At 41.4% G+C, this 11,962-nt stretch overlaps 1 protein-coding gene across 2 annotated transcripts in view; it reads right to left on the bottom strand.

Moving 5' to 3' along the window:
* The window catches only part of LOC112452006 (DAZ-associated protein 2-like), a 16,225-nt gene extending 4,308 nt beyond the window's left edge, over positions 1–11,917 (bottom strand). The window contains exons 1-2 of one of the 2 annotated variants that reach the window (XM_025011999.1): positions 11,758–11,917; positions 58–126 (exon numbers count right to left, since the gene is read on the bottom strand). In XM_025011999.1, the coding sequence (XP_024867767.1) occupies positions 58–126; positions 11,758–11,773 (85 nt within the window). In that variant the 5' untranslated portion in view covers positions 11,774–11,917. The remainder of the gene's footprint in view (positions 1–57; positions 127–11,757) is intronic. The other variant, XM_025011994.1, reaches the window with a different exon arrangement.
* Positions 11,918–11,962: the final 45 nt, after the last annotated feature.

Below are 11,962 nucleotides of genomic sequence, written 5' to 3'. Positions count from 1 at the left end.
TATAAAGACGAGAGAACGTCCTTAAGAAAGAGAAGTGTGCAAAGGTTTTGTTCTTACCACCGTAGGTCGGGGGTTGCGTCGGCGCGGGGACAAAGCCAGTCGGTGGATGCGGTGCCACCGGATACGCTGTAACATAAGGCAATGCGTAATGCAGCTCCACCTGAATTTCGCAGGTCGCGAATGGCGTGTGTGAGTGTGTGTTCGATCTAAGCCAACATGGTACGTGGTACCACACTGCCAGAAAGGACGAGTGCCGGCGCACCCCGTCCGCGTCCCGACGCGGCACCGAAGAATTGGAATCCGCGCGTGATCTTGGCAGATCGTATAAACCCCGTCCGCGTCGAGCACGCGTAGAGCGCGTCGTCGAGATCGGTGGCGCGATTGGATCCTCCTCCCCTCCGTTGCGGTATTCTCCTGGACTGGTATTCTCAGCGTCCGATTCTCACCATTTCGGCATCTCGAAATCAGCGACTCGACTCGAAGCGACCTCGAAGCGGTCCAAACAGATTCAACTAAATTTTAAGCGGTCCAAACAGATTCGCTAGAATTTTTCTTCTTATTCTCATCTTTAGCTCGATCTTCAGCCTTTTCAACCGTCTGCTTGAAGCGATATTAGCGAATATTGAACTTTCAGCTATTCACGTTCCAGGACAAATCGCCAAAGGCCGAAATCAGTTTAACAATTTAGCTTTTAGACGTCAAGATATACATATATGTTCGACTAGGCGATATTATTTGTGATAACCAGCAAATAATTTAAAAAGAGTTGGCGGTTTTGAGAATCGTTTCGATTCAGAAAACTGATTGCCAGACGATTATTTGGACACCACTTTCACAGTTATTAGTACAACCACTTCGATGTCGTTAATTTGAAATACTTCTTTCAGAGTGAATAGCGTCGAGATAATTTTTTCAAGGAGCATGTCCGAGGAATAATCCTGCTACATTGGAGGGCTAGATCGTCCAAACGCGCCATCGATCCCCAGAGTGGTACTCCCACACCCAAGTATATCTTACACATGACATACACCGTTTTGATCAAGATACTATTCAAAGCTCAAACAATGTTAGTCACTAAATAATGGTGAAAAGAAATGATCGAAGATATCACGCCCGCCTGTCGCGCCCGGGCCTTCCTTGGAGCTTCATTCTGCCCGGCGTTAGGTAAACTGCCGGGGCGCAGACGGGCTTCTTTATAAAAAAAAAAAAAAAAAAAAAAAAAAAATAAAACATTTACAAGGTGACCAACCACTCCTCTCATCCCGAAGGGCTCATCGACTCGGTCGCTCTGCGTTTACTTTGAAATTATCCACAACATTGACGCTCCAATTATTTTGGCATCCAATTACTTAGAAATTTGTTTCCATACGTAAAAGATTCTTGTAAATTTTTTTTTTATATAAATACAAGTAAAAATCTATAAGAGAATGTTATAAAAGGGAGAAAAAAAATAGCGTGACCCGGTTTTATAAATGAAAAACGAGACGGATTTAATGCATTTATAATACAATCGATGTACTGTCGGCTAAAAGAGACCACAAATAAGAGAGCATACAAAATTTAAAAATATCCCAGTGACACCCTAGTTAAAAGTCCGATTTATGCCCCACTCAATATTTTTTTTCTTAATTTGAAAGTGAACTGCGGTCATAAAGCCTTTTTTCCAAAACTGAACTGTGGACCGTTTTAGAAGATGGAAGAATCTTTCGTCAGAAAAAATTAGTAAACTTGTAGCTACATTATCTAGATCAGTAAAAGAGTAATTAAATGTAAGAATAGCTACTTTGAAAAAAAAGTCTAACTCTTTCCATCTTGTAAAAAAAAATTTTGTTAGAACTTTTAAACATTTTTTATCATTTTATTATAAAACAATGAATAAAATAATATATGTTAAATTATAATCCATAAATTTGATTTCATTTCAGTACACACTTTCAATTAATGGTCTCGAACTTTTGGTCGGCAGTATGTAACATGCTTTTACCAGATATTTATTGATATAAATAAAATTAAAGAAATTGGTAGAAAAAAAACCAGGGTCTTTATCAACCGAGATCTGATTAGAATAATTTCAGTTTTTTTAACTGCATTTCATTAAGTGCATTTTGAGATGTCTTTTTCTTTTCGAGAGGTTGATCACCTTGGACCATACCCACTCGAGGATCCATCCGAGATCGCTAACATACAAATGGATCCACGATCAAGGAGTTAAAACGAATCGCACTCGAGAATAATTCGGTAAATAAATCTCCCAGAATAGAAAAAATTCAAAATTTTAACAAATTTGAATGTTCTGTGAGAGAGTTTCTGAATTTTCGTTACTCAAAGTTTAAATCTCTATACACTCGCAGAAAATTCAGGCGGTTATTCTCGAACAATGATTCGTCATTTGAGCAACCTTTACTTCTAGAACTAAGATTTAATACGAAACCGATCTCAAAGCAAATAGCGTTACGCAATCAAGGTAGAAGCCAAATACATTCGTCTAAGAGGTCGAGCCTGAGGGATCCGCGCAAGTAAGGCGTCAACACAAACACCCACTCAAGTATGTGCAATCTTCAAGATAAATTATTAACATCTTGGATATTTGCAACAAACAGACGCTCTTTAAATCCATACGAGGGCAAGGAAATTCGTAAGTTTACAATTTAAATTTTCATTGCTAAAAGTTTTATTGTTTGAGACGCTCGAGAGCTTTAATCTTGATTATCTGAATCAACTTAGAAACTCTTGTATCTTTTAAGTATACAAAAGTATACAAGAAGAACTTGAAACTCGCAAACTTGAAAGCTGCAAAGTTGGGACTTGGATTCCCATTGATGTCTTTGCTTTTTAGCATCCACGTGTTTGCATCCACGTCCCGCAATTATCCAAAACATCAACAATCCATCCATTCACTTCATTTCATCAATGGCTGAGATTAACCCGTTATATTCCAATCTACTTTCAAACTGTACCTTCACCGTTCACATCGGATTTATTTTGCAGCAATATCTGAAGAATGTATATAGCTTTTGGATGGTAACGGGTTAAAGATCAATCTAAATTGCAAATCGATAGATCCCGAGGCTCGGCCGTGTTCAAAAAACAGAAAAACGACAAAAAACAGAGCTAAAATAAAGCCAGGAGGTAAGAAGGATAACGGTTGCTCCAAAAAGTGATGTTAAAACAAGCCCAAGTAATCGAAGGACTCGCGATATAAGAACGGCGGTCCGTCTTAACATCATCATTATCATCGTGTCATCGTCCTCGTCGTCATCGCCGTCCGTCATCGCGGGCGATGACGAGATGCGATTTCACAAGTCGAGCCGAGAAGACGAGTCTCTATTATCTCTTTCTTTCTCTTCTTTTTTTTTTCTTTGGGCGGTGAATGTGTAATTTATACAATGAGTATAGTGGTACGATGATTATGTATAATATATATAATATTTATATATGCATATATAGCGGTGGACTATGTATGCATATCGGGCTCCACACATTCAAAAAGTCGTGACAAGACTCAGCAAACCACAAATTTCTGCAAATATCCAGAGATAAAGGTTAAACATGATTAAAAGTTCCTCGGAATCGTGTGTAATAGTAAAGTAAGTGACGGTTGGCGACCGGCCGCGTCGCGACGCCGCGAGACGTTCGGCCGCCCATTTCTTTCTCTAATCCTTTTAATTATCTAAACCGCGCCATGCGCCACGCACCGCCGCCATCGGGAGGCCAATTATCCTTCTGAACGCTTCCGCATCAGTGCGACACGTTCAGACGCGACGTCTTAGGGAGAGAAAAAAATATATAATGTATGTATATTTAAAGTATCTGCAGAAAACTGCGATATACATATTTGCATTGAATCACAAAGGAATTATTTCTTCGGTTAATTTTTCGTTAAATTTCGTTTCCTTGAGCGTCTTTGGATTTTGCCAAATAATGGCGGAAATAACGTTCTCGAAAGATATTCATCGAAAATCGTTTCAAATGGATATTTAATAAAATTTTGAATTACGAATTACGAAGCCACCGAAAAAAAAATGGAGGATTTTCTGTCCTCCGGACGTCGTGCGCGCGATTGCGCTGGTGCTGCATAGACATGTTGTACTCTAACATAAATGTCAGCCCATACCAAATTGTTTATGATATGATCAAAGGCCGATCGAACTGGCGGAGACGAGCGATCCAACGCGGCTTTTCGCACACGGTGCGATATCATCTCTAGCCGCGCGATCACGTTTGAGAATTTGACAGGTGGTGCAAACGCGATATTTTACTTGCGGTATGTACTTACAAGACACCAGTATTAGCTTCAGGCAAATTCTGAAGAACGTGGGAATGTGAACATCCAGAAAAATCAATTAGAATTTATATGAAACAAAAAAGTGGCGAGTAAAATTTGAAAATGGAAGAATTTAGGAAGGACCAAAGAGAAAATTCCAAGATCCAGAAATATCCGAAAATTCAAAGCTTCAGAGAAAAATAAATCCAATGAGAGCTGAAGGATCGTAGATCGCAATTTCCGATAATTCCTGATGAGTACTAGCACGTTTATTAAATTAAATTAAAATTAAATGAATTATTGAAATAAAAAAATATGATCGTCGCGTTAATCTTTGGTTTTTCGCACCGCATTCCACCGAGCTGGATGAAAAATTTTGAGACGGACCACCCCGCATAAGGCGACAATTCGTTTAGAAATCTCCGCGCGTGTTCTAGATGCTAGTCCATCCGCGACATTCGTGCAACCTCTGAGAAATAACAATTAATTTAAGTGTCTATGTGTCACGGTGCAAACAATCATCGAATCAGTCACAACCGATTGTAATATTAATGCTAGTACGGCTTAATGGTAAAAGTGTCTATCGCTCTTTGCTTTCTCTCTGCCACACGCACGCACACACTCTCTTTCTCTTTCACCTCCTTCGATTGGTCCCAATGAGCAGTTCGACACTATTCAGGGCCAAGATACTTCTACTCTTTCTCATTTTTCTTTCTTTTCTTTGTCCTTTTTCAATTATCTCTCGGCTGGCCCGCATTGAACGACCGGCAAAGAACATTTTCCTTTTTTTGCCGGACGGCGATTCGTCGAAGTGCTTCCGTGGACAACGAGACGCGTCCTCGAGACGAGTGGAGTCGTCGGAAGCGTGACCAGGAGAACGCGCTCGGGAAAACATGGACGTGCGAATTCTGCGAAACCAACCCGCCGAGTGAAAGCTTGAAAATCCGCGATATACCAAGCATCTGTAACTCCCAACGACATATGACAGAGCGAAAGAGAAGGATATGTCTCTTTCTTTCAAAAAAAATCTCTATTCAAGGGTGAGAGAATATTTCTTTAGAGCTACGCGGGGAAACAGATGCGAGGAACGACGATAAGGGGTAAACCTTCGCGTTTTCCCAAAATTTCCGTCCGTTCGCTTCCCGAAAACTCCTCTGGACTCTCGTCGAGAACGCTCTCGTCCGGTAATCGATCAGCGTATCAACGAATGCTATTTCGCTTAAGCTCACTATTAACAGTGTACACGATTACAAAATCCGGTCGATCATGCGCATGCAGCAATCGCGTCGCCGGGAGACCTCGCCGCGATCAAAACAGGAAAACCAATTTGGATAAAAAAATACGGTACGCGAGGAAAGAAAAACAAACAAGTTGCGAACGTCGTAACGCAAACGTGTACAACGATTTTTCGCGACGGATGTCGAACAAAAATAACAGGGAATTTTCACCGTCTGGAACAGCGAGCGAGTCTTCCCGGCGACAGCGAGATATCTACGGAACTACGGTGATCACACAACAACAATTACAATTCAAAAATGGGCGCGTTCAACAGACCAAGCCGCTGAGTAGCAGTCGAACGTGAGTGGCTCTTACTTTTAGAACCAACCAATCAACGCAGAGTGTTGATAAGACGAACTCAACAGTTGTGTCTGCTGAACGCGGCCAATGATGGCACCAGCCCGCCCGATCCCCCCCGGGATCGCCGCCCTCGCCGATCCGTGGCGCCCCGGGGGATCCCGGGGAGGGATCGAACGTGGATGAGGGTAACAATGGCCAAAAGCGAAATCGTGAGAACCGATTAAAACAGCATATCGAAAGAAAAAAAGAAACATGCACGATTATAGAAACAACGACGGCGGGCGGCACGATCGCCCTATACTCCTCTCTCTCGATTCACCTTTTTTCTTTTCCTCGCCCTCCCGCCCCGAGGATCGCGGGCGATCGGGCCTTTCCCGCCGTCGAAGAGAAAAACGTTCTTTTTTTTTTTGAGCATGCGAGCGAACACGAGGTCAAACTCGTAGAAAGATCGAAGCTTATACTTGCACGGAGGCCTACTGAGGGATGCTAAAGGGGTGGAACGCAATTTCACTTTGATTTTTCCCCGCCGCACAGCTGCCTCTTATCTCTGCCTTTCTCCCCCCCTCTCTCTCTATCTCTCTCTTTGTCCCCTGCGAAGTTAGCTACGCGTGGACCGCGAGCTTGCAGCGCGACGGTGGGCGTGAGATTACGTTTCGTGATTCACCGCTTCTCTCTTTTTCTCTCTCTCGCTACAATAACGTTCAAAGTCAAAAAGAGTCTACGCTCAAGCTACCGAAGAATTAATCTAAGATTACGCTATTATAAATCGTCGAAGAAGAAAGTCAAGATATATATATAAATATATCAATATATCTATATCTGGACGTCTATATCACGTGTCTACGTTCATGCAGCCGCCACCACGAATTTCCACACGCGGTCGACCGACCTCGCGTTTCCTTCCGAGCTTTCGAATTTTCGTACTCCTCATTTATAGCTCTTTGTTTAGCGCATTTACGACATAAATCGGGAAATTTGTGGCGCGGTGGTTCAAAGCAACGCATGCACTATTTGTTAAGAGTGAGCTAGCAAGTTTCCTAAGAGGATTAAAAGTATCGTCAAAAGTATATACGCCGAGCTTAGATACAGCATTCGTGTACACCCGCAAGGCCCGCCGTGCACGCGCGCGTGCGCAATCTGCTGCACTCATTTTATTATTATTTCGGAAGAAATAAATTTAAATGAATCAATAACTTTATGGTGTAATTGAGGAGTTACAAGGCTTTGAAGACAGTAAAAATTTAGGGAGTTGTAAAAAATTATGAATAGGAGTATATGAACTTTTTGTTATCTTGGAATATAATTTTTTTTCTTTAAACTGTAACCACGATAACTTCAGAACAATTTATTCGATTAACTCAATATTTAACACAAATGTTTATAATTATCTCTATCGGTTGGCAAATATCAAAATCACTTTCTATTTACTTTTCTTTTACAAGCCCCAATTTTTCAGCGAAAAAATTAAATTTTATTTTTTTATAACTGCCACATTTTGCGACACATATTGGTTTTCTCTAAATCAATAATAGTGTCAAATATATACTTAAAAGACATACATAATAAAAAATTCATACTTTTATTATTTTACTTTTTACGACTCTCCAAATTTTTCTAATTTTTATTCCTGTCGGGATCTTGTAACCCCTTAATAACAATTAGACTTTACGCACAACGAAAACTTTACCGTTCGATAATTTAAAGATTTATAGAAAAAAAGAGGAAGAAAGAATTCTTTCTTTCAACTTGATTCTATCCGATGAAGATCGTATCGCAACGGGATTCTATTTAATGCAACAATATTGCTGACAAACATTGTCGCAATATCGAAAAGATTACATAAAAATGGATAGCGAATGTGCGCACGCGCGGGGGCACGTCGGGCATGGAATAATAATGTAGGAAAAAAAGAAGTAAGAGTCAAAAGAATAAAGCAGTCAGCCAGTATCACGAAATTCCAGTACGAAATATTGGTACACCCATATCAATATCTTACGGCCATATTGATTTGGATATAATAGCGACCCGCGCCTCCGATTTCCAAAAGCGCCCGATCGAAACGGCGCGAACGCGTCACGCAACGTCCGCGGCCACGAAAGTGGAGAGATAAATTCTAAAATCTCTCAACAACGCGCTATTTTCTGTCAAATTTTTAGCGCGTTCTCTCGTAAAAAAAAATTACACTTTGTCCGCTTGGAATAGAAGAATGAAAAGACAGTGATTGTATCGTTAAAAAAAACTCCGGAAAATTCGAAAAATTCGCGAGTCCATTCCTCGAGGCTTTCGTAAACGTGGCCGCATCAGAAGTCGCGTAATCCGCGATTCGAGCATGGAGCATTTTCTGTATTAAATCGGAAGACGCCTGGTGCATTCTATATCTTTATGTATATGCCGAGGCTGACGGAAGGCTAGCGATCGTTTCCAAAGATATTCTAACAATGAGAAGAGAGATAGGACTCTACTAGATTTTACGATAAGAATTTTCGAGGGTCTGAAAACGGTTGGACCTTCTCGATACAATTGTTTTACATTACAAGACACTGATGTCTGTTATATATTTAAAAAATAATGCGATTTCTCTATCCTTCTCTCTCTCTCTTTCTTGATACGGAGAGTGAAATAGCTTCTCCACTTGATACTTGTGGAACGAGATGTCGCAGCATCACTTGGTCCTTACTACAAGTCTTATCCTTGCTACAAAGGCAAAAAGGAGTGCACGACAAACGACAGCTAGAAGCAATCAACGTCCTTACGTTAGCCTCAACATAATCAAAGGTGGTATACATATTTATATATAATATATATATATATTTATGTGTGTGTATACGTAATATAATGTTGGTATATAAACACGTAGTGAGTTAAGGTAATATATAGAGTAAGGTGAGGTTAGATACGTGGCTTAGGCTGCGCCGGTCTCCGGAGCTCCACCTACTGACTGGGATCAAATCGTCTTTGTAATGGTCCGCTGCAAACATATTGACAGCCAAACTGTAGGCACTATCCCTCCGCTCAGCTGCTACACACCGCCATTAAGGTATAAACGGTAGCAGACTCGCAGCAGTATATATATATAAACGTTATCTTCACATCACAATTACCAAATAATTTAGCATTACGGTGAAGGAGAGCGCGCGTCGGCTCTCCACCTTACAGGCTAAGCTCTTTTTTTTTTCTTTTACGTATTATCCTTACGATACCGCGCTCTACGTGGGAGCGCAGCGCCTGCTTTTTTGGGGGGGACAGACCCAGACTCGGTAATGAAATACGTCTCGGCACCGTTGGTCGAGGTATATACCGTTCTTACAGCGCTTACATGAGAAAGTAAGTGAGTCTCTTTGCCGAAGCTATTCCAGGGGTGTCTCAGATCTCGCGTCCCGTCGTGCGGGAGGGTACGAAAGCGCATCCGGAACGTCTGGAACGGCTTGAGCAAAACGTACGGACGCTCAACGTGAACACGATCACCTCTCTCTCTCTCTCGACACCAGAGGGTGTCTGTTCGATCATCGTTAGCGACAACGGAACTATTTGGCAAATGACTCTTTGACTCTTAAGCTCTACGGGGTCCCTTTAAAATTATACACCTCGTATACACGGGGCGTTTGCGCATTCTCACTTTCCGTAACCAGGACCCCTTACATCTGTAAGAATACAACTGAGTAATACAAGGGGATGACTTCCGGAGCGCCAATTTGTCAAAAGATGTGAGCCGCGAGCCGAAAAGAATGTGACTTGTTATCCTTGGAATCTTTGTTGTATATAATCCAACTGAAAACTCATGTTTTAATTTTTAATGTATGTGGTTTGCAATGCGTATGTATTTGCAAAAAAAATGCACCATGTACATGTAATAGCTTGACTGGAGCTTGACAATCTCACTAGGCCTGTTCGTTTTAGCTGAACTTCTTGTACAGTTCATCTTTTTTCTTTTTCTCTCCCAACGTGAACCCAAGTTCAACTAAAACAAACAGACCTAATGTTACACATATAGTCTGCACTGTATAGGCCTGTTCTTTCCAACTGAACTTTTCGCACGGTTCATCTTTTCCCTTTTTCTTTTCACGTTGGGAGAGAAAAAGATTAGAAGATGAACCGTGCAAGAGGTCCAGCTAAATAGAACGGGCCTTACGAGTCTGTGCTACATATATAAATATATAGTATATATTCCAGGTATAACAGAAAGTCACGATAATCAAAATGACAGCAAAATGACGATTTCTAGTCATTTTACCATCATTTTGACTTGATTGTGACTCTGTTCTACCTGGGTATATGAATGTATTTATATATGTATGTATATGCGGTGTATTTTTAAATCAGGTGCTCGTATCATCAAATATGTATTAACTAAAGAAAGAAGAGTTAAAAACTTCAATAAGCAATTCGATAATCTGTGGCTCTGAGAACTTATAGTCTCATTTTAATAGTATTTTATCATAAAAAATTGAAACATCTTAAAAATAATTAAAATTAAAAAGGCAAAGAGTCCAAGAATTTAGAAACAAAACGTAAGAGACAAAAGCGGAATATTTAAAACAAATGTCTAAAAATGTGAGAATTAACCCTAGAACGCATGAGAGGGGTCGATTTCGACCCCAGGCGAACTTTGAAAAACGCTCCTGAGCTAGCGAGTGACATTATTGTCGAGTCTTTAAATGGATTTTTCACTAACTAAACTTGAGTAAAATTAAATTTACCGCATACCATTCTCTTCGTTATTAAAAAACGAAGAAATTCATGTAGGTTTAAAGGCCCTTTATTTCTGTAGGACCGGTTTTACGATCAAATAAAGCGTGGGGTCGATATTGCCCCCAGTCATGCGTTAGAAGGTCAAAAAAATGATACATGCGTTCTAGGGTTAATAGGTGCTTTCCATTTACATCAAAACTCAGATAATTCTCACTTGTGACGTCGTTCTATCCTTTTTGTCAATTAATAAATAATAAAGACAGAATGACATCACAAGTGAGAATTATCTGAGTTTTGATGTAAATGGAAAGCAACTAATGATAGCAAATAACTGGGATTCCAAGAATTTTTGAGATCAATGCAAAGGGATCGGTCGTCCACGAAAAGCGAATTCATATACACGAAGATTTACAAATCTGAGAATCCAAGTGGCTCGAGAATATTCGAGGAAAACGCAGGTGTGGCGAGAATCGAAAAAATTTCGTGAACGCGAGAGAGGTCAAGAACGCGCGTATATATACGAGATTTCAGAAACTTGAAAAAACACGAAAATTATAGAATTTGAGGATCTTACGGCGTTGGCTAAAAAGAGACGCGATCATAAAAATCGCGAAGATTCGGCGCGAAAAAGATCCGAGGAGAATTCTCGCGAAGAAAAATTCGGGGCGTAAACACCGAGAGGTTTCTCTGTCATCCTTTCATTTTTTTTTTCTCCTCCCTCTCTCTCCCTCTCTCTGGCAAGAAAGAGAATGAACAGCTCTCCGGAGGCCATTTTGTATTCCCAGCGCGATGCGCGGTATTGATTTGTCCTGTCAACCCGGGCCAGGGGTAATTCGAGCGGTCCGTGCCCGGCGCCCGGAGCCCAACGGCGCGATGGGCAAGCCGACGCCATGACGCGTCGTAGACCCGTCCGCACCCAGGAGTCGCGTCGACGACGTCGCCTGAGGCAACCGACCCGGTCGTCGCGCCAAGTGACAAGTGGTGAGGTACGGCTTATCTCAACGAGAGCGTATATATATATACGTGTGGTATGTATATATGTGTGCGCGCGCGGGCGCGCGTACGCGTGTACGTGTTCGTATGTATCGTGTACGTGTGTGTGCGTATGTGTGAACGCGCGTCTGTAGGTATGCCTGTGTGGGTACGTTGTACATATCCCCCAATCCTCCGTCAACGTATATCACACGCAGCTAAAGTGGTAACGCGCGATTACGTCGTATAGTTACCTTTCTTGTCAGTCATTATTGCTTAAAGTTTCACAATTTTACTTAAAAAAAAGAAGTACGTTATTCCTAATTAAATCACCGATTCGAGTCTCACAACACTGTCGGCCGACGAGAACGGCTGTGACACTTGACAGACACTAGCGCCGTTTATTGAGCGTGCCCGTGGTGCGACGACTGCGACGATGTTGCGCGTTGCGCGCTGCTG

This window comes from Temnothorax curvispinosus, unplaced genomic scaffold (assembly GCF_003070985.1).
Source record: "Temnothorax curvispinosus isolate PA1 unplaced genomic scaffold, ASM307098v1 QBEX01000261.1, whole genome shotgun sequence".
Classification (NCBI taxonomy): domain Eukaryota; kingdom Metazoa; phylum Arthropoda; class Insecta; order Hymenoptera; family Formicidae; genus Temnothorax; species Temnothorax curvispinosus.
Note: the sequence above shows the minus strand (reverse complement) of the source record. Positions and strands in the feature narration are given on the sequence as shown.